Genomic DNA, 23,131 nt, shown 5'->3' with positions numbered 1-23,131 from the left:
TTTTTCCATATGTCTTACGTCCCTTTGATTAGCTTATCCTCTGCCAGTTTGAATGAGTTGTTTAGTGTGGCGTCTGTGCACATAGTCAAAATGCTCAGGTTATTAGCTTGATTATTATTTTAATAGCTGAACTAAGTAACTGAACAACATTTTAATTCAAGTGGACCTTTGAAAACGTTATCAAAGAGATTGCTGTAAACTTTACACCAAAACTAGTTTGATTTTTTTATGGCTAATTAATTGCTGTTTATTCGTTTGTGCTCAGCGCGTTGAGATCACCTCCAAACAAATTATTTGTTTAACACATCTGATTATTAATATTTAAGGAAGAGAAAGACAGAGATATGAGTGACTACAGCAAGAAATAAATTTTAAAGCTTTACAATAATGAGACAATTGGAGCCTAGAACCACCAAGACCATAAACCAGAGACAGGCTGTATTTTGGAATGACAACATCCTTTAAACGCTTTTTGTCTTGCAGAGATGCTAACAAGCTGTAGAAAAGTGACAACACCTATTGGCAGCATGTAAGACATCAATGACAGGAAGTCGAAATCTTTATGTAACTGATGCGTAAATGTATTTGGAATGAAGTCGGGTGGTAGTGGTGGTGTCTGTGTAGGTTCAGATTTCGATGCGCATAGGGTAAGTCTTACTGCTCGTCCCTGGGTGGGCTTTAACCACCAACCTTTCGGTTAACAGCCGAACGCGCTAACCGATTGCGCCACAGAGAATATATATATATAGTTGCTCATGGTTGTATCACGATGTCATTAGTCACTGGAGAGAGAAATGAATCTACATCATGATGTTGAGCACATGCGGTCTCTGTGGCGCAATCGGTTAGCGCGTTCGGCTGTTAACCGAAAGGTTGGTGGTTCAAGCCCACCCAGGGACGATTCTTTCCTTTTGTCAAGTTTTCGTCTTTCGTTTGTTTAACATTATTTCTCTACATCCGTAGACTTGGTTTGGAAAAGCAGTATGGGGTTATTGTGAAAACGTGACTATAGCCACTATTTGGTGGCTAAACCAGAATAAGTAATTTTGAATGGTTGGTCAAGGATTCGACAACCGAGATATTTTCTTGACAACATTCTCATCAGTGTGATAGAACATAAGCACGGGATTTGATCCATGTTCAACGAAATGAACGTTTTGTTTTCCGTTGAATTGATACACATTTCTTTAAGGTCCTTCTCAGACTTTTAAAAAAATTGCCAGTATTGCTTGCCTTTTCCAGAGATACATAGATATTTGCAAAGTAAACGTGTCAAGGTCAGCGTATGGAGACAAGAAGAACGATAGAAAAAAAAAAAATAAAAAAAAAACGGAAATAGGGGACGGGGAAAGAGAGAGACCTGACAACTGGTACAAGGGGAGAAAACTAGCAACTTAATCGAGAAATACCAAAATCTGTAGTTCCCTCCCTTAAACCAAGACCCGCTACATCGTACGCTACGTTTGGTTGATGCATGTTGCTTCGTAACCTGTTTATTTTAAATCTTCGTAGATGTTGATGTTTACTCCAAATGAAAAGTAAAAAATCTGCTGCGGAGAACCAGTTGTGACTTACCTCTGCTACCTCGGGCAAAACTGCTCATTGTGAGGGTATCGATGAGAAAGAACAAGTCGCACGGCGACAATATTCATCTACCTCGTTTATTAGAAGCCGACGTCGGGGTCTCTTTCTCCTTCAGTCTTTCCCCTTAGTTCCCGAACGCACTGTGCGCTGTCAGTCATCCGAGTGATGCCGGGTAGCAACTATATTTTTTTTTCTGCAATGTTTTGGTAACGATTTGTTCTCACGTTTGTTTGTTTGTTTTTTGTTTCTTAATAAGCACATATATCTTGGCATTTTTACTTATAGATATTGATAGATATTGTTTTGAATGAGAGTTTTGGACTCAAGTAACGTTTCTTTCGCTTTCGCTAGGTCAAAGTTCGGCAGCTTGGCAACCACGAGGGGTTATATGTGCATGCGTGCAACAAGTCGTTACAAAACATCATAGAAAAAATAAAGTCGCTGCCGGGTACCCAGCAAGCTTTTGGTTAGTTGTGTAGAGAGCGATTATAGTGATGAATACTTTAGACCCGTTCAGAATAGGTGTGTGTGTGATGTGGACATTATAATATGACAGCATTCTCTGAATTCTTATGATTCAAAACGCACAACGATATGTCTATGATAGTGCTTCTAGTCACGATCAGGAAAAACAACAAAACAAAAAAAGACAACAACATGGGGACTACTTGAGAAGAGACTTGCATTACACGTCCGTAATGTGAGTGGTTGTGAGAACTAGTTACGAAGGCTGCCTGTCGTCTAAGCTTCATTTTTTTCGAAATTAAATTTGGATGGGCGGGGTTAATTGTACCCTTCCTGAACTCCCTTAATGATGTCATCGCACCATGGTTGTTGGCACCAGTCACTTTTCTCACGTTGTCATCGCCTTTCGTCTACCAAGTTTCATTAAGTTTCACACCAGCGGTCACGTTGCCGTACCACGCCGTTAAATTTATTGGTTACAATGAGTTTGATTGTTATTCCTTGAATGATGATAGGGAGTGGGAGGGAGAGTGAACTGCCGATGTAAGGGTGGCCCCTCAGGTCAAGGTTACACAGCCAGCCAGCGCGCAGCTGCAGTCACGTGTATGACCCATCGCGCACGTGTTGAGATCGCGCGACTGCGCGTCGTCTGCTCAGCCCCCAGACACACGTAAACAGAAACGGCGCTTTCGATTTTATTCTTCCTTCCCACGTTGGCGGCAGCCACAGCAGACGACAGCATCAAAGAGAAGTCGTTTCCCTTTCCCCGCTCTTGTCAACAACACATCGTAAGTCAAGTCTGACGTTCACCTGACCTCGGTAATCGCGTCGACCTGACGTCCCGTCTGACCCGACTCACACCGGTAAGTACCCGCTCTTCTTTTCACACTCATCGCGATAAACTGTAGGTACTACTAAAGATGAAGGACTTGGTAAAATATGTGTGTGTAATCCGTTATTCGTCTAACCTGAATGAACGGACGAGAAGGCCGTACACAACTACGTCATTTTACGTGGTCTCGCACTGTCGACTACCATCCTCGTCGTTACCACCTTCACCACTACTTTCTAGCGACAGTCTGAGTCTGAAGGAACATGATATATTATATTTTCAGTTCAGTGAGTTTCTTCGCATCTTTGATCAGCATTCATTCACGATAAACATGCATTTAATAATAATGATCACCTGCTTACTAACCATAGTGTTCGTTAAGTAATGTAAACCTTCCTTATGCCAGAAATAAGCCTTCATTTACGAGTGATAATTGTCTTTTTAATAATAAAACGTGCATTTATAATAAGCCTTCATTTACGACTAATACGAGTCTTTTACGAAGAGCAAAACGTGTTTACGAATGATAAATTTGTGCTGAACAGAGTGATTTCGATATGAAAAGTGTTATTAGAACAGTAATGGTGCAGACTTGAAAGGCAGAAGTTAACCTCGTCTAACGGTTGCCAGAAACATTATTTTTTGTTTTTACATCGTTGTTTCCGCAAGATTTTACTGCCTTTTAACGCACATTATTTATTGGAAAAATGTAAACAGAAACATATTCAACCAGTGATATGCATTTTATATAAACAGCAAACATTACAGTACCTTCTGTCTCACTATTTTGATTATTTATTTATCAGACTGTAAGGGCAGAGGTTGTCGTAGCGGGAAGTCCCTCATGTAAATACCGTTACATGTCTCCTGTTCTCCTTGTGAAGTGTGAAGTGATGGGTTGTTGAGCGAAATCAGCAAGGACTTGAGTCATTTTATGAGATTCAGTTGTAATTTATGGAGGAAAATAGCATTCTCTCTCTCTAGAAAACGAGTGCATAATAAATTGATCACAGTACAGAACGAGCCGCTTTAAAGTCACCAACTTACTTTAATACCTATATCTCATCCGATTGTATTATTGAAGGCGGGATACTTAAATGAGGTCCACACTGTATTTTCTATAATATATATATATTTTTTTTGCTTTTTCAATCAGACATATAAGTCCCCCACCCTACTCATTAAATTCTTATTTTCTTGATGGAATCGCGATAGTCCTGACGATCTGAAATTCCTTTTTCCCCAGGAAAGGACTTGTAGTTATCTTGAAAATCCTGTTGCCAGCGAATAGCTGTCTAATGTTAGAGACAATAAACTACTGGTTTCAAAGCGGAATAAATTCTCTGTAGTTCTTTATCTTGTTTCTTACGTGTCGTTCAGAGTTAAAGAAACGTGAGAGTAGTCATGAAAAGCTGTAATCCGTGATTGTAATACTTCTTCATTCCAAGTACCGAAAAAACTGTAGCTATGTACATCCATCAGAAACAGATAGACCGATTGATAAAAAAAAAAACTGATAAAAAAATGACGATGATGTAAGGAAAGTATAGACATATTTATGCAGTTAGCTGTTTCAGTGTCAAGAAGAATTGTTTCTGCAAGAAACCTGATAGACCGATCGAGTATCGGTGTGTGGGCTTTGATCTATGCTATTGACAGAAGAAACCAGCAGGTGCGATCTTTCTCTGTATAGTTATTTTGAGATCGTTGCTGATGTTCACATGTTGCAAGATTGTACAAGAGAATAACACATTCGAGCGAAAAACAAATCGTCTAGTCGATGCATTCTTCATCTTTCACGATGTATTGAGATGTGAAACCCGTAGCCTTACACACTAATTCTCTCATGTTTGCACGACAGTCTTTTGCTCTGTATTCCTATCTCTCCTTTGAGAGATTAAAGGCTAAGCAGAGAGCAAATGAAATAAAGTTGCTGCAAGCTCATACAAACGCTACAAAAACACGCCATTAAATTTTATTTGTTTGTTTATTAAAAAATCACACCCAGATTCACCTAAATTTTATCTGCAAACATCACTGACCACCGCCTTCAGTGTAACAGCCTCCAAGATATACTAATGAGGTGTTGTCCAATCAGCCATTCTAGTCATTAGCTAGCTAATAACTATAGTCATGAACTTTGTCTTCACGTTTTTCAAAAGCGCACGTGAAAGCTGCGGCTTTCAAAAGCTTATACTTCGCAGACATGACTTCTTATCCTCCTTCCTTCCAGCTAAGATTTTGGTCAGTAGTATTTTATTCCACTTATTTAAAATAACTAATTCTGCATTCGGGTTAGTATTTTTAGCGAAAGTAGATCTTCATGTTTATGAGTACTCACAAGCGAAAAGTATTTCGTCGAGCATGCCTTTAAAATGCTTTGAAACAGTTTTAAGCGGCGACAGATTTTTAGGGACCGCTGTCTGCACTCCTTTCTTCCTCATGAACACGAGTGACTCACCATAAATGTTTACTCTTTGCTCAGTAGAAAGAAAGAAAATAAAAACTCCGATGGCTAGTAGTCCTCGGACAACTAGTCTCTGTGGCGCAATCGGTTAGCGCGTTCGGCTGTTAACCGAAAGGTTGGTGGTTCAAGCCCACCCAGGGACGAGTACTGATCGACTTTTTTTGAGAGAGGTTAGGTTAAAATATTCACGGACCTTTTTTTTTTATTTCGGGTTGAATGAGCATTTCAGTTGCATATGTTTGTTAAACACTGTAGTGAAATTCATGTCACTGGAAAACTACCCGCTGTCCACCCAAGTTATGAATATCAGTTTGTTACGGGCAAGGCCGGGATTAGTAAGGTGACAAAGATGTCTTTTGATAATGGTGCATCAAGTTCACGTTTGCTAAGTCTCAAATATTTCACCTTCACCGTTGCTTGACGATTTGTAATTTGTCCGTAGAATCAGAACAGTCACGAATTAGGTGAACAAACAGAACAATGAAATAAACAAAGCAGGTGAACAAAGTGACCAGTAATCATGAAGGTAAACAAGAGAGCATCAGCATTAAAAGTGAAGTGAATGATACTGGTGCGCAAAATAGAACTCAATCAAAGATGAAAAGACTACAACGGCCAAACACAACAGAAAGTCAAAGCAAGAAGTGGAAAAACAACACAAAGCTATAAAAATTAACGCGCAGAAGCCAAATGTGAAAAACAGCAAACAATGGAAGCAATAAAAAAAATGATATCTATCATAGAGACGTCAGCTGCCATCAAATGGGAAGACGTCTGCATCGTGTTGCCTCGCCAAAGTTTGCCTCAGGAACCGGAAGTGGCTTCCATCGAATGTGATACGCCAGTCTGGTCACGTGATTGTGCTCACACTTTTTTTTCTTGAGCACTTACAGCCCGTGGGTAAGTGGCAATGAATAGAACGTCAGAGGAGGAAGAACTGCCTTCTGACAAATGCCAAAATAATTTTCTTAATTACAAATCTTTATGAGAATGACAGAATAAGCCAAAGTTCTGCCCTTGTTTTACGCCTAGCGCTGCCTCAACAAAAACAAACAAAAAACAAAAGAGAGAGAGAATACTATATGAGTATCTCAAACTTATCTTCATTAAGTATAGGAGTACTGACTTGTTTTTTTTTTGTTTTTTTTTTTTTGGAAAGGGCGATTTTCCATTTTTTTGTAGGAAATAGTGTAGAGCGAAGACCTTTTCTTAGTACTTCAAAAACAAGCAGAGTTGTTGAATTTCAGGCTGTTTTTCAGTAACTGGACTCCTGTGGAAGAAAAATCACTGGAATGTGTTTTTGGTTTGAGTTATGACAGCGAGGTTTAAGCAAATAAAGAAAACAGAAGGGCAGGTAACCGATGAAAGGGAGTGAAGATGTGGACATCGCATTGAGCACCCCACCAACTAGTTCTCCTCCCCACCCTTGCTGACCTTGTTCGGGCAGTGGTCAGCGCTCTCCTGTACGAGGCTGTCCAGCTTGCTCTATATATGTCAAGTGTCAAAGGTCTGCAGGCAAATATCAAAGTAATTATCCGGACATCGTGATGCGCGCCATCATTAAAGACTAATTACTGGAGCCTCGGCCGAGTCTCTTCGCGGGGTCAGGGAAGGACATGCTGCAGGGTTTTGGTTATCATTATGTTTCTTTGTTATGCTACGGATTTTTTTTCCCGTGTTCTTGAGTTGCTGTTTTTGTTTTGTTTTTTTTTTTTCCTTAAGAAGCTGCTGTTTATCCATTTCATTAAGATATAGCGAGTGAGTGTCACTGCGTGCAAAATAGCAGTCATGTTTGAAAAAATGGCGGACCTGGTCTGACGATCTCTGCAAACACATGTGATGGGGAGAAGGTTTAAACAGGAGGGGACAATGTGAATGGATGGTGGGTTAATGGTGTAGCTTAATTTATGGGTGCATGGGCATGCTAGCATGTCTTCTATATGCTGCTGTTCGTCGAGTACTTTTTTCAGCGACCGATGCAACTATTTAAGGCGAAAGGAGCGGACTTCTTCAAACCTGTCAATTTGTTGGCAGCTTATGTGGCCTGGTATCTGTTCGGTTTTTTTTTCCCCGTGAGACAAACAAATATTGTGATAGTGTTAACAGTTATTTAGCAGTTAAAAAAAATGGATGAAGAATCCGTTGCTGTTACTTCATATCCCCCCCACACACACACCTCTTCCACCCACGGTGGCGACTTTTCACCATATACTAACTCTTGGCATGAACCTTTAGACACCTTGGCTATTGTCGTGCTAAATAGTAATGTACACGCGTTGACGGAAAGAAGCGACTGCCCAGCTGAAAAAGGTGTTGTACATCAGGAAGGTGGCCAGAGGTTGGTAAAAGAAGGAGGAGGGGGGTTCAATCCCTGGATGACGCTGATGGACACACGAGGACCATTCATGAGTCTCACGCCTACAACAGTGGGCGTGGCAACTCACCCTCGTCACGTGATCGGCCACCTCGGGCATCAACGCGATGTTGACTGTGTGGCGATGTCTGTGGCGATGTCTGTGGTGGAGTGGCGAGAAGGGGTTGGGTGGGTGGCAGAAAGGAGGACGCAACGGAGAGCTGAAGTTGATGGTTTGTCGCATGCTCAGCCTTGTAAAGGCATCTGCCACCAGCCGTTGCAGCGGGCGCCGAAGAGGCGGAGACTTGGTCACCAGAAACCATTTGTAGGAGCGCATCTCGGACACCGTGAGTGCAACCTTCGCACGTCGCACGCGCAGGGGGTCTGTGGACGCAGATGCATGTTCGGTAAACAGCGACTGTACTTGCTCGGCAGTTTGTTACAGTTCTTGATTGCTGGACAGCTTGTGCACAGACTTGTATCTTGGCGAACAGCTTCATTGGCGGACACCGTGTAGAATATTTTTGATTGATGGAGAACGGGCAGCGATAACCAGGCGTGGCCACAACTCCATCTACCTGAGGAAGCAAACTTCACCATTTGTCAGGACTGACAGTTTCGGGTAGAACATCCTTATCCTTGAGTGACTTCTGCAGTGGTTGTACATTAGACTAACGGGCAATAGACCTTACCTGATCACGTGACCTGTTACATAAACTGTACCACACCTGCCATATTAACGACACTCAAACAACAGCTTTTCCCAGCCGGTCATCGTGCGGACTACAAAAAGAGAATTAAAGGTAAAGCTTGCTTTTGCTAAGACTATGCTAGCACTACCTTACCTGGACGAGTTCGTTACATCGCAAATGATTTCTGATTATTCTTTGTTTTTAATTGTAGTGGATTGCTATTATCCGCGTTAACTATTCATTTAGAAATATAAATGTAAAACAATGTTTTGTAGCTGTTGAATCCGATCAACTCTACAATGCTACCAGCATTTTTAGACTACCGAACTGTTCTAACAACGTGTCTTCTACCAATAGTTATATAATCTGTGTTCATATGTGACGCACACCTGTTACAACGTACACATAACCTTACACATTGCTAGCTACTACTTATGGACAGTTACTGATATATACTGCATGGCACGGTGTCTAAGTTATGTTGAATACTATAATGCTTACAGCCTTTTATTAACCCTCTAAATGTGGAGTAACGTTTGAGTAAGTTTGCAACATGTTTACATGACGGTTACAGAAAACCTTTGTCCTTCGCATTCCGTTCATGTCTCCGGAGACCAGGCTTCTTCGTGAACGTGGTTATACGCTATATAAATCACACGTTTTATTATTATTATTATTATTTGGTCTATTTTTCCATATCTGTCCATTTTAAGAAGGGCTTTTAGAGCTAGTACGAAATGCAACGCGAGTATTACACCTTAGTGACACTCGGCTATCTGTGCTGCCTGCAGTGTAGACATTTTCTCATTATTTGTGCTGCCTGCAGTATAGACATGTTCTCATTATTTGTGCTGCCTGCAGTATAGACATTTTCTCATTATTTGTGCTGCCTGCAGTGTAGAAATGTTCTTATTATTTGTGCTGCCTGCAGTGTAGAAATGTTCTTATTATTTGTGCTGCCTGCAGTATAGACATTTTCTTATTATTTGTGCTGCCTGCAGTGTAGACATTTTCTCATTATTTGTGCGACCTGCAGTGTAGACATGTTCTCATAATTTGTGCTGCTGCAGCAGAGAGGAGGCTTTCCGGCTCGAGGAAATAGACTGAAGTATAAGGATGTTATGTTCAACTACCGACTAGCGCGCGACATTAGCGATTTCCGCGTCTGTAAAACGCCCTCGTCAACCTGGTCTGAAGGAACATCAGTTTAAGTATGGTCTAACGACACGCCATGGCTAAACACAACAACGACCACAATCATGGAACATTTGTGTCAGAATATAAACAGCCCGAGTTTAATGTATTCCTCGACCTCAGCATTCTGATGCAAGCACATCCCACCGATCGGTGCACTGATCTTGACACACTTTCTCTTGCCAATCATTAAGTATGTATGCATTCCGGCCCCGCCCTGCAGGTAACCCAACTCTCAGCTAGGTTGCTGAGTTGTTTTTCCACACCTGTGCGCTCGCTGTCTGTCTGTCAACCTTTGACCCCAGTTGACGACGACGATGGCCTTGTGAGCAGGCTTGCGCTAATGTCGGTGTAAAGTCATCGATCGACAAAATAAACTGCACAGCTGTTCCTTTCGATTCAGTCTTACATGCTGCTGACATTTACTGTTTGTTGTCGTTGATATTCGGTTGATATTTATATAAAGTCTTCGATGCATGGACTATAAAAATGTCGCTGCGTCAGGAGCAGGCTGAAGCGCGAGCTGCAGAGTTCGATCGACTTTCATTCCTGGCGCTGGGCAGCTGATCGACACTTTCCTTCACACAGCTGTCGAGATTTGCCAGCTGTCTGCACCCTGCGTCGCGTGCACCAACACAAACGACACCCGCGACCCCGCACCACATAGATAACACGCACTCACGCGGCCCGGGGGTCAAGGTCGGTGACGTCACGGAATAAATTGGTCAGGGTCAAGGGCAGTCACATTGCAGGCCGCGTGCCGGTGTCTGAGCAGACGACCACCAAACGTGCCGCGAATGTGGGAAGGTCAAAACCACCCTTTGTCGCCCCATCGCCCACAGTTTGGAGAATCGGTGGCGAGGAAGACAAGACTCGGGTAAGTCAGACATTTTGACTTGCGGTGGGTGGATGGAGTGGCGGACAGACTGGACGACAGGTGAGCGGACAAGTCCAGTGTTGTCGTTTGGCGGCCAGGAGTCCGTCCCTGTGTTTGTTTTGGGGCGTCACGGACCTTCGGCGTGTAGCAGGCTTTGAGTCAGGCCCACACACCGTGAGTTAGTTGACTGGTGAGTTTGTACTCGCAGTCATGCTGCGTGGTTGTCGTAGTCATCTTGTCAGTCAACTCCGACAGCACCGCGACCTGCACTTCACTAACTGCAACTTCGCTGACAACAAACTTTCTAAAACATTCGTGAAAACTTTCTCACTGTCTTAGAGGCGATGGGGTCACTTGAGTAATCTGTGCTGTGTGACTGTGTATCTCACAAGCATATCCTTAAATTATTATCTTTCATTACTTATTAAATTATTATCCTTTGATTACTTATTAAAAGCTTAATGATCAGCATTAGACCTAAATTAATAGCATTGAAATTAATTGCTTCCTTTATGTACATTATGCTAGATAATATTGAATCATGTTAGGTAATAATGGAAACACACATCATCCTAGGGTCAACCATGCATGTTTTAGTTTTAGCCTACCACCCATACATCCCATACTCCAGTGGCAAACTGGTAGAGATATTAACTGACAAAGCAAAGCATCGGCATCCATCGTAGTAATATTGATGATAATTAGTGTATAATGTTGGGTGTGTCCAAATGATAAGATGATTTGTTACAAAATGTGCAATAGGAGGACAGGGCACAAAAAAAAAAAATTATTTATATTGCCCTTCAACTAGATGCTGGCATAGAGAACACAATAATGCTATTTTGCAGATGACTGTGGAAAACAGTTTTATGGTTTTAGTTCTGGCTTTTCAAAAATTCTGACTTGAAGGTAAATTTGGGCATGTTTATAGTCATATGAGAGCATTTAAACCGTATACATATTTATATACATATAGTACATTCAACTGATTGAACAACAATATCTATGCTTTTGTCACTTTTTTCCTAACAACTAATTGGTGGGGGGGAGGGCCGCTTCACACAGGTTTTATTTTTATTTTTACTTGACAGCACAGAAGGTAGAGAATGAAACAAAGTGAAAGCCTGGAATGTACGTTGGTGACTCAGATTTTGAAGGTCACTGCAACTAAAAGAGTCACATCTAGCTTGCACAAGGTGGACGTAGAGTTTGAGAAAAGCTGTTTGTTCAAGCTTTTTTTAGGGGGTGGGAGGAGTGGGGGAGAAAAAGACAAAGTCTTCACAGGTCAGTGCTTGCATGTCTTTATAAGCTGTGCAATCTTAGGGCAGCAGATATGTCTTAGGGTAAAGGGGAAAGGGAGCAGGGGGTTGGTTTACCTCTGAAAAGGGACTGCAAACTGACCATGAAGTTTACTGGCCGACAGGCAAGGGGTAACCATAAATGACCATGAAGTTTATTGCCAGACAGGCAAGGGGTAACCATAAATGGTGACATCCATGTGTGGAAGTTCATTGTAACACTGACCAAAGACCGGAGCAAGGTTTGCGCTTCAACAGACGTTTGTGTCCAGGGAGACCACGCCTGGCTGGGCCAGCAACAAATAATTTGTGCAATGCAATGCAAACATGGTTCCTAGAATAGACTCTTTGTTGTGGGGGGGTCTGTTATTTTTGGAAACAGGAAGAGATATCTGCTAGGTCCTGAGAACCCCAAAAATGGGTCCCAAGGATTATTTTGGGCTGGGCTGGGTGTTGGCCGCACAGCCTTGAGACAACATGCAAGTGACGCCAGGCGACCATAATTTCAAACATGCTTTCCTTGGTGAAGAGTGCCAGGCTGTTTGTCTGTGGTTCCCCCTGTGTTTGACACAGGGTCAGGGGCGAAGCAGGAGTGGAGACTTAGGTCAACAGCGTTGTGTTTGAGCAGCACCAATGCTTTTTTGAACAAATGGCCTGCATAGCACAGCCCTTGCTTGAAAGTAGCCCACAACTGTGGCAGGATTCCCATTCGTTTGAAGTTCATGGAAGCAGGCAGCCTTCTTTTTTTCTGCTCTGTTACGTTTTTGCTTTAATATCTCTCTCCCTCTTGTGCTTTTTGGCATTCACATCTGAATCATCACAGAGGCTGTTTAGCCTGACTTGCTCCTTGGGATCCTCACAGCCCTTAACTTTTTTTTCCCTGCAAGTGTAGTTTATGCATTGACATTGGTTGTTGTCAGCTTGTGACAAGTTGCTATAGTGCTGACATTAAGCACTTGTGACTGTGATCTGCTATAAATTGCATGGACAGCTTATAAAGCATAGGAGTCAGCAGTGCAGGGTATGTAGATTATATAGATTTTTTTTGGTTAGCTTTACTTAGTTCTTAAATAGATTACAGGCAGTTACTTCGATATGTTGCTGTTTTGAGTAGCCAATTTGAAAGTAGTTACTTTAAAGTACCTTTAAAATTCCTATTTAAATGCAGCTTAATAAGGTTTATTTTATTGTGGTTTATAACAAATGACATTCATTTCAAGTAGTTTTGTTTCACACAGACTGTAAGATTTTTGTGATGAATGATATATTTGTCAAATGTTATAGTTTTGAGTGCATTGTGTGGAATTAAATAAGTGAGCTTAAGAAAAACATGTCATGCAGCCATTTATTTGCTCTGCATTGCTGTAACTATGTAGTTTTATGACATGCGATACTAACATTTTCAGGTTAGAATGTATTACTACTAGCACACTAAATGGAGGTAAAAAAAAAAAAGGTTTATTTATAAATCAAATAATCTGGGAAAACTATGATGACATGATAATAGTGTGCTTTTTGGTTACACTTATTAAACAATTAAACACTAAAGCAGCTATATATTTTTGCTTATTTTATTGTTGCTGCATGAAGATGTATTTGATCTGGTTAAATCCTATAGCACACTGCCTGAATGCAGGGTGAAATAAAGAAACTCATTTGTCTAGGCCAGAACACAGATGGTGTGCCAGTGTGTAGTACTCAAATTCTAACTTTGGAAATGTGCCTCTGGATAGTTTATTAGTTTTCATTGGTTACAAAGTATATCTGTACTTATAATGGTTGTGAACACAGAACGCTGCCATTTTTTATGTAACATGCATTGCTGGCTTGTCACAAATAATTGCACAAATATTGGCTTTGAATAAAATAATAACTAGTTAAATAGTTTATAGAATTCTCAAGAAAAAGTTGTCTTTGGCTGGCAAACATTTGTTTTATATGGTCATTTGAAAAGACAAGGCTAAAAATATATGAAAAGATACTTTTCAGAATTTTGTGAATTAAGATTATTCTATGGTGAATGTGTTTTTAAACTGTCGTTATTACAATTTTATTCAAATATTAGTTTCTGGTTTTTTTAAAAATTGTATATCTAGAAAGTGTATGCTGTTAAATGCCTCAGAAGATACAATTTTTAAGAATAAGCAATTTTTCAAAAGTATGGATCATATTTATAAATAGGCTTTAGTGTGTTATAAGTTTGGGTTCCTGCCATTTTGTGTAGGCTTCAAACGTTTCTGAATTCACATTCATTTAGCCAATTCTTTTTTTTCTGGCAGCCATTATCTCTTTTAATTTTAATTTCATTCGCTTTTTTTCTTGATAGGTTAACATCAATGATGACCATCTTGTAAGAGTAAAAATAATGGCATCAGAAATCATGGAAAAACAAACAGTAAGTCTTTTTCGTGACTTGAAGCTGAAAAGGAAGCGAGTGCATGACTTATTGATGGACTCTGAAGCAGCACGATCTCCATCTACTGAAGGGTCAGAAAGTGACCACCACAGTGACATAAGTGTAGGTAGTGGAGACAGTGCATATGTTTCTGACCGAGGGTCTGAGTATGGCAGAAGCATCATTGGTGAAGAGTCATCCATGAAGAAGATGCGAATAAGAGAAGAGACCAGTGGAAGGTGTCTGCAGTATACTCACTGCATGGCCGCCACCACTGCTGGACAGAAGAGGTCTTTGTCTCCCAAAACTCCAGTTGTTGCTGGTAACAACTCTGCTGCATCCTTGACGAGTAATGCTGCAGCATCCACCCTAGCCTATATCAGCTGCCCACAGGGTTACCTTATGCCCGTATCAGCAGGCTTCCCTCCTATGGCTAACATGGCAACAAGTGGGCTTAAGCTGCTGCCCATGATGGGTATGCCAGGAGCTGGCATGTTTCCAGCAAGCTTGCATAACATGCCAGCACCAATGTTCATTGCTGCCCCACCTACCGGTTACCTTCTGACTTCCACTGAGAGTATCTGTACACCAGCAGGGCCAGTCATTGCCTACCCACAGCTAGACAGTTCCACCCTCGCTACTGCCAGCCATCACCACCACCAGATCCACACCACCACTAAGATGGCTTCCGAGAGTAAAGGGTCCACGCCTTCACCCACCTCCAGTCCTCAGTTCAAAGAACCATGCACAGAGGACAGTCGCTTTGAGAAGGACCAGGAGTTCATCATGCACTACACACATGGAAAGTTTGCCTACAGTGGCCACCTGGTGGAGAATCCCCACAACCAGAAGAGCCACCATGCACCCGGGGGTGCAGAGCTCATACAGGAGGACTCAGATGGAGAAGAGCCCATGGTGTGCGCCATCTGCAATGACAAGGCTACAGGCCTTCACTATGGCATCATCACTTGTGAAGGGTAAGGAGGCAGTTCTTTCCCACAGCCGACATCAATTCAAGTTTATTTTACATAACTTTACAAATTGAGTTTACATTCAGTTTACATAGCTTCACATTCAGTTCACATAACTTCACACAAAGAGTTCACATTTAGTTTAAATAACGTCACACAGTTTGCATTCAGTTCACATAGCTTCACATTTTATTTACACTGGTTCACAATCAGTTTACATATCTTTACATTCATTTTTAGATAACTTCACATTTAGTTTACTTAGCTTTAGCTTCAGCTTATATAACTTTGGCATCCTACCAGATATAAGGACAAAGTTGAGAAGTACTGGTTTTTTGTTTTTTTGTGCCTCGTTACATTTGGAGCGATGTCTATGAGAACTAATGCATTTCTAAAGCTTTAATCTTAGATGAACATTAAATGCTGAAGGTCAGATCAACCAGAATAAGTGAAAACGAGCTTGATGTGGTTAATATGTTAAGCTATGTTAGATTGTACCAGATGGAGATAAGCATAGAAGGATACTTCTTGCCTTCTAAAGTAGGGATTTAAATGTATTTAGTTCAGTAAATGGATGTGCTGTGATCAGAAGCATTGGACAATGTCATAAGCATCAGAAAGAGACATCATCATACACAGAATATTTCCACATTACATTTTATCGATTTCAGGATACATTTGCATCAGCAGTGTTAATGCTATTATGGATGTATTTTTAAAAGATTTTGAGTGGACAAATAACAAAGACAGATTTTCTTAATATGATGCAATAATGAGCTTTGGTGAATTGCTTTTGAAGACTTGAATGTTCCATTGCCAGGTGCAAAGGTTTCTTTAAACGCACGGTGCAGAACAAGCGAGTCTACACATGTGTTGCCGACAGCAACTGTGAAATCAACAAGGCACAGCGTAATCGTTGTCAGTTCTGCCGCTTCAAAAAATGTTTGCAAATGGGCATGGTTCTGGCAGGTAAGAAAGAAATTATTTACAGCATTTACCTGTGATTGTGTCAAATGCAATTTTATTTGGGTGCACAGTATTATTATTGCTGCTTGATAGCTGGTTTTTCCCCCATATTTTGCTTTTTTGGAGTTTTTGGTTGTCAGTAGGGTGTATTTTTTTCTAATAAATAAATCTTAAATGTAGCTTTGTTTGATTGACATATTTTTTCTTACTAGCATTTGGCTTCTCATACCATTTAGAGCATTTCTCATACCAGTCAGAGAAAGAAAACATCCAACTGTAGTTTGTTTTATTAATAAGTAGTTTATTGATAAATAATTAATTAAAAGAACTAAATAATAGTAAGTAATATTTCTCAATTTAAATTGTTTCATGTTACACTGGCCTGTCTTGATGTGCACATGCTTTATGCCCATTTACACTTATCCTTCCACACATGTATGTAGAGCTGATTGTCATGCTTGACTGTTACTTTGTTTAAGCTGTGCGTGAAGACAGAATGCCAGGAGGGAGGAATTCTGGAGCTGTGTACAACTTGTACAAGGTGAGGTGAACAATATCTTCACAACTTGTATAATGTGATATTGTACAACCAACTTGTATAAATAGTATGTACAAGGTGTGCAGGATGAGGTTGTGAAAATGATATGTACAACTTGTACAGTGTAAGGTTGTGTCTATACAACAGGTACAAAGTGAGCTTGTATGATGTATGCAACTTATAAGGTGAGGTACAGAAAGTCATCAGGAGTAACATGCTAATTTATTTTGAAGGCACACTCTTATATGAAATAGAAAAAGTACAGTAGAATGACAAGTTTCTTTTCATTCACTCCTCATATGCATGCTTGGCTGGAAACACAACCTTCACTCCTGAAACATCGCATCTATATATCTATATTCTATATCTATGTTTGATTTAGGTCAAGTATAAGAAGCACAAGCGACGAGAGTCTGCAGACAAACTGTTGAAACAGCGCCTGGTGCATCACATGACCAAGATGGGCCCTCCACCATCTGACTGCCTAGTGTCTAACTTCCAGGACAACATCATCATGCACACTGGATGTCTTCCTCAGCATCCCAGTCAACACTCACACCTTTCTCCCTATGTTCCCATGCCCAGGCCCTATGAGAGTCCCAAGATGGGGTCCATGCCATCGATACAATCAGACAGTGTCAGCGAGACTGACAATGGGCTTGATGTTGATAAGGACAGTCTGTACAACATTCCCATGGACGATTCATCCATTGCAGGTGACAGCGCCTATGATGGCAGTTCTTCCAGCATTGTAAGACCGTATCTAGGATATTCCACCACACCATCAGAGCTTTTCTGCACATCACCAAAGTCCCCTGCTCAGGTGTCACCAACCTCTTCCCATGCTGCTTTGATCTCAGAACTTGTCAGGAAAGACTGCTTGTTGAGTATTGCAGAGGACTACAAGATCGAACAGTTTATAGGCTCAGAGCAGAATGTGGCAGAAGCCTTGTGTCAGGTGGGCGATGACATTGTCATGAAGCTTGTCCATTGGATGCGTCACCTTCCATTCCATCGTGAAATTCCAGTCGACCTGCAGACAAAAATTCTCACCTCCAAATGGCATGAGCTGGTGCTACTGATCATGACAGCCTACAGCCCTCTCTCAGGCAGGCACAGGTCGCCGTCCTCCTCCAGCACAGCCTCCCTCAGCCCTTCAGCCATGACCTGCAAGCCCCTCTCATCTAGCTTTGCAGAGTTATACCAGTGCAACATGGCACGCCTGCAGCAGTACCTGGACAAGACATTTGGCAAGTTCTTCAGCATGGAACAACTCAATGACGAGATTGGTAGCATCATGGAGCAGGTCACACACATCATCTTGCAGTTCATTCACCTTGGTATCACTCGAAAAGAGTTTGCTTGTCTTGAAGTTATTCTTCTGCTGACTCATGGTAAGTTTGTTTTGAGATCTAAATTCAACCATAAGTTAGCCCCTCTTTTTTTCTACTAACTGGGTTGGGTGCAACTTTTGTATGCAACACTTTATAGCACAACATCTAGTCTAATAATAAGCAGCATGTTTTAATCATACTAACAATTTATCTGTCATGTGAACTATAGGTTTTGCTATAAATAATGTCACAAGCTACTAGATAATTTTGTGATAACATTGAAATTATTTATCAGCAGATTTATTGGCATTTTTTATGACATCAGTATTTCTGCCTTGTTTTTGTTGTACCTTCTAATTCACACTTCTCTTCATATGTGTAGATGATCTTCAGAAGGAGCCAGTGATTCAGCGCATTGTGCACACCTACCAGAAAGCCTTACAGCACTACATTCTGGAACGTTTCCCATCCGAAGCCAACCGCTTTGGAGATCTCCTGGCACAGTTGCCCCAGATTAGGGCTGCATCAAACCACCTCCTGAGCAGCAAGATGATCTACATTCCCTTCTTGCTCAACTCATAGACACACTTAGTAGTCAGTGACTGACAAAGCAGTAATATATCTTCTTCAAGCAAACGCAGAGCTTGTCTGTAAAAGTCTGTTGAACCTCCTGAAGGTATTTGGTTGTGACTCCTGTTTCCTGGTGCTTTGTTTTCACTGTAACACTTAGCTATGAAAAATTAGTGGGATGCAGGTTTGAAGAATGGAATGAATTTGCTGTGGTTTTGAAGTATTTGCACCAAACTATGACATGAACAGTGTAGATTACAGTGGTGGCAACAAGAAACGCTGAGCTGTAAGCTGCAGGACTAAGCAAGATGGCAACTGAAAGTAACAACCAGGTGATTAATTCTTGTTCTTTTCTCCCCATTCAATTCAACTCGATTCAATTTACACTGCCTCTTCGACATCAATGTCAATTGACCATTTGACCATTGAAATGTTCATAATCTACAGCAGTGTTGACCAGCTCAGGAGAATCTCACCAGACTAATAATTTATTGGTCTTCGTTTCACAAAATGTGGTTCTGGGATCAGAGATAGCTTGTTTATTATTTTTTGTTATTATAACTTATTATGCTCTCGTGCAGCACCTGTTATAAGTCTTAAAAGAAGAGTGCAGCATATAAATTTGAGACTTTCATTGCATGAATGCATACATGCATTTTTCTCTTACGGTCACTTAGTACTAACTGTACATTTTTATGATTGTAAATACTTAGTGATGTTTGTACATATTAATGATGCTATCATGCAGTAACCTGACAGTGTGTTAGACAGTGACTTCAACAAAATTTGGGATGATATTTTGAGTGTGAGGGGGCAGTTCACTCCTTTTGTGTGGATGGTGTGTGTTTGAGTGATGAATAGCCTGCAGCCAAAGTGTTAGCAAATCTGAAACTTCAACAGTAGAGATAATCAAGTTATCACACTTTTGGGGGTGCTCTTTAATTTGTTGATGCCATTCTGCATTGTCTTGTATATTTTAATCATCTTTTTCCACGTGCAAGACACATTTAAAAAAAAATTCAGTCTATATCTAAAACATTGATTGTTGGGGACAATACTTATATAAAGAACAACTGAAAGACTTTAACCACAGTGTAGCTGTGGCATTAAGACTTATCTGATTTTAGCACTATCTTTTTGCAGAAGCATTGTTTAGCTTTAAGTAAATACAAGTTTCTTCATCCACAAGGGCAATTCAAGATAGTGCTCATACTAGATAATACATACATATATTTATGTATGTTGAAACAATTTCTTTCTCACACACTCATTCCCAGCAGCAGTAGATACAGTTGGTGACCTAAGGTCTCCTCAGGCTAGTACAAGATCATGACCATTGAATGCCTAGGGGATGACTTTTTTCCTCCCTTAGTTGCACACTAGAGGATTTTGTGGCAACCTCTACTTGCCTCGAGTGGACAATTTTGTCTTGTTAAAACTGTTTTTTGAAGCACCTGCCATGGCAGATTAATCCCCGTGTGAACTATTCTGTGCCTGTTATGCATAAATTTAAAGTGTTTTTCAGCATCTAAAATTTGGAGTAATTTATACTCTTACTATGGAAGTAGAACAACCTTTTCTTGTAAGTAGAGAATTGTAGTATGCTGAAAGCTTCTAGCATATGCACACAATGTTTTGCATATTTTCAGTCATATGAACCTTGAAATGCTAAGATCGGCATATAACATATGTTTGACATGAGAATTCATTTTGAAGGCGTAAAAATCTTATGACAAGACCAGTTGGTGCAGTGCCTTGAAAAGAAAAGGAGGTGGAACTAAACGTGACAAAGCTGTGCCGGTAACTCAAGTCTTTCAATTATGAAGTTTCTTGTAGAAAACACAGTTTCTTCAAATGGGAGATAAATTATAAATTTTTTATTCACCTGTAAATGGTAATTTTCTGTTTTTGCAAATTTTGAGCAGGATATATTAAAGGGTTGATGTGCAAGTATTGTGGCTAGTCAGATCCCGTGTGTCGTATTACTTGTTGCTGATGAAGGGAATGGTTAATTAGTAGAGAAAAAAATGCTTCTGACAAACTGATAAATTATTTTGACTAAGAAATATATATCTGTAAATACTGTTAAGCCCAGGCCTGCTCTTCAGAATTCAATGTTTTTGTCAATATCTTTAAGTCCCTGGATATCACATTCTTGCAAACTGTGTGCAGGATATTTGTCAATTGTCGGCCATATGACTATGTGTTCATGCACATTAGGTGCTTCATTGTCGGTCCTGGATTAAGACTTAAACTAAAAAACAAGCTGTTGATGGTAGAAAAATCTGAACTAGTATCAGCAGCTGGTTGCCAGGTAAATAATATGTCAAAAGAACACTTTTTAAATCATTTGTTTGCAAATAACACCAAACTCATTTGCATGTTTGTAAATCATTCTTCATCACCAATTATTGTATGTAGCTTCGAGTATCTGGTTTGTCTATTTATTACTTTTTCAGTCCTACCTGGGAAAAAGCTAACCTGATTTTGTAATATGTGTGGTAATTCTTATTTATACAGTTTCATATTTTGATACTGTTTATTGGTAGAATCAGTCTGTTGAAAACAGTGTGAAAAGTGTGATCACAACTTGCATTCTGTTTCCAGCTTATCAATCCATGCAAAACACTGAGTGCAGCATTTCTCAGCAGGATTTGTTTCATCTAATTCATCTATTTATTTAGCTTTACACTGAAAGTGTGAAGTTTTTGTTATGTCTGCTCCTGATGTTTCAAAGCAGCAATGAACATTTTGTGGAAGATATAATTATAGCAATGGTAAGGGTGTGTGTGTATGTGTTGGGAGGAGGAGGGACAAAATTCCCTTTCCATTACAAACCTGTGTATTTATAACCTGTCCAATATATCAAATACGCTAAGTTATTATTTATGATACAAGATATAAACAGTCATTTTCATTTTGTATTCAAATACCATTAAACACTCAATACCAGAAAGTTAAAACAAAAATACATTAAAAGTTGTCTTTATTAGGTGTGGCTTCAGGTTCAGACCAAGCTGTTAAAACTTTGTTATATCAAAACTGTTAAGAGCTGTGCGCATCTGTGTGTGTGTGTGCTGCAGTATCAGTGATGTCTGTGATATACATTGATTTAATAGTCAAACTAAAGAGTTTTTCATTGTTGGGTGTACTGGGTGGAGTGATAGGTGCAGTGCACATGCAAGGTGAAATGATAGAATTCCCACCTATGTTTACAAACCCAAGAATCTTGCTCCACATTGCAGGCTAGCAAATATCGAAACTCAGTGTGGGTTTGTTTTCCTCAGATCTCATACTGTAAAGAGAATGAATTGATCGACAGACCTCCTCATTCCTAGTTTATTTGGCAGTAAGTGAAAGTCCAAGAAGTGTCACAAGCAAAGATTATTTCAAGAATAAACTTTAAGAAGATTGTCCTTAAACTGACAACTAACTCTACCCTGTTAAAGATGCTGTGGGCTTCCTTACCTGCACTGTAAATGTTTGATTGTGCCTTTTTCTTACAATGATTAGAGGATAAAATAAAAATTGTTGGATTCTTGAAGGGAGTTTTAATTGGTCCTCTTGTTTTAAAGATCAGGGTGATTTAAAAAATTTTTTTCAACAGCTAGTATTATTGTTCCATGAAAATACTCCAGCAAGATTTATGATATGTGGTGTCCCTTGTAATAAATTTTAGTGTTCTTCAAATTTTTCTTTGGTTTGGGAGGGGAGTGAAGACAGACTATAGGAGTATAGAAAAATTTTTGATTTCTTATGTTTATTTTTGTTTTTAATTCTGGCAGGTTTTCATTGATATGACACAGTGTTTACATCTGAACTGTAGGCATCTGTATTCTCTTAACCCACAGATTGCAGCAGTTTTCACATTAACCTGCAGATAAAATTAGATAGTACTCTCAAGTGGAACCATTCTCCCTCTCTTCGGCCATGAAATTTAAAAATTTGATTTCCCAATTTTCTTTGTGTTTCCGTCAATAACCAAATGTATTTATTAATAAAGGGGAAAGGGGGGATGGTGGCGTGAAACACGATTTTGATTTTAAAATGCTTTGTTATAAGGTATTTGTGGATTTGTTATCTATCGATAATTAATGATGAATGGCATCTGTTTATTTATATGTTGTACAGGCTATTGTTGTGTTAACAGACTTGCGGAATTTCCTTGAGTGTAGTTATTGACTGTTGAATGGAAATTAAACATTTTTGATGCACCAATGCCTGCGTGATTTTGACATTTTTAATCAACGTTTTGATTTTAAAAACATATCCAATACCTTTTAAAAAATCGAGATTTTGGATGTTGTTACTTCATTTCTCTTCTTTTTCTCCGAGTGTGCGCTCTCTGTGTGTGCGCCTCTTTCTGTCATTTCTCTTATAACTTTAGAATCGAGAGACTACTGGAAATGCTAGCCAACAAAATCTTACAGTTTGCTTCGTAAAAAAAGAGAGCATTTCCTTCTTGGTTTGCTTAAAGGGCGTTCAAACAGCGGATGTTCTTCAGTCACAAGTAAGCGAGTTGTCACCCCTTGAAAAATCTGTGACGTCCCCTTTCCTCCCCCTTACCTCCCCTTGGCGTTTTTTTTTTTTTTTTA

At 40.0% G+C, this 23,131-nt stretch overlaps 1 protein-coding gene and 3 non-coding genes across 5 annotated transcripts; 3 read left to right on the top strand and 1 right to left on the bottom strand.

Moving 5' to 3' along the window:
* Positions 1 to 662: 662 nt before the first annotated feature.
* Positions 663 to 736, bottom strand: Trnan-guu. Its single transcript has one exon. It is a non-coding gene; the product is annotated as a tRNA-Asn (tRNA).
* A 90-nt stretch (positions 737 to 826) lies between these two features.
* On the top strand, positions 827 to 900 carry Trnan-guu. The gene has a single exon. It is a non-coding gene; the product is annotated as a tRNA-Asn (tRNA).
* A 4,517-nt stretch (positions 901 to 5,417) lies between these two features.
* On the top strand, positions 5,418 to 5,491 carry Trnan-guu. The gene has a single exon. It is a non-coding gene; the product is annotated as a tRNA-Asn (tRNA).
* Positions 5,492 to 10,080: 4,589 nt separating this feature from the next.
* LOC112575479 (nuclear receptor subfamily 6 group A member 1-like) lies at positions 10,081 to 22,754 on the top strand. Of its 2 annotated transcripts, none has more exons than XM_025257377.1 (6): positions 10,081 to 10,464; positions 14,089 to 15,134; positions 15,949 to 16,097; positions 16,574 to 16,635; positions 17,015 to 18,026; positions 18,349 to 22,754. In XM_025257377.1, exons 2-6 carry the CDS (start codon positions 14,128 to 14,130, stop codon positions 18,546 to 18,548), a joined length of 2,430 nt encoding a protein of 809 aa, XP_025113162.1. In that variant the 5' UTR covers positions 10,081 to 10,464; positions 14,089 to 14,127; the 3' UTR covers positions 18,549 to 22,754. The 2 variants fall into 2 exon arrangements, with proteins under 2 accessions (XP_025113162.1, XP_025113163.1); XM_025257378.1 differs by lacking the exon at positions 10,081 to 10,464 and adding an exon at positions 11,718 to 12,783.
* Positions 22,755 to 23,131: the final 377 nt, after the last annotated feature.

The sequence above is a fragment of the Pomacea canaliculata genome, linkage group LG11, assembly GCF_003073045.1.
Source record: "Pomacea canaliculata isolate SZHN2017 linkage group LG11, ASM307304v1, whole genome shotgun sequence".
NCBI lineage: Eukaryota > Metazoa > Mollusca > Gastropoda > Architaenioglossa > Ampullariidae > Pomacea > Pomacea canaliculata.
This window is presented reverse-complemented; position numbering and strand designations above follow the sequence as displayed.

Excerpts from the sequence above, each read along its gene's own strand:
- LOC112575479 (XM_025257377.1), top strand. The coding sequence starts at position 14,128 with ATGGCATCAGAAATCATGGAAAAACAAACAGTAAGTCTTTTTCGTGAC. Across the intron at positions 15,135-15,948 it reads GGCATCATCACTTGTGAAGG|GTGCAAAGGTTTCTTTAAAC; the intron begins GTAAGGAGGCAG and ends TTCCATTGCCAG. Across the intron at positions 16,098-16,573 it reads AATGGGCATGGTTCTGGCAG|CTGTGCGTGAAGACAGAATG; the intron begins GTAAGAAAGAAA and ends ACTTTGTTTAAG.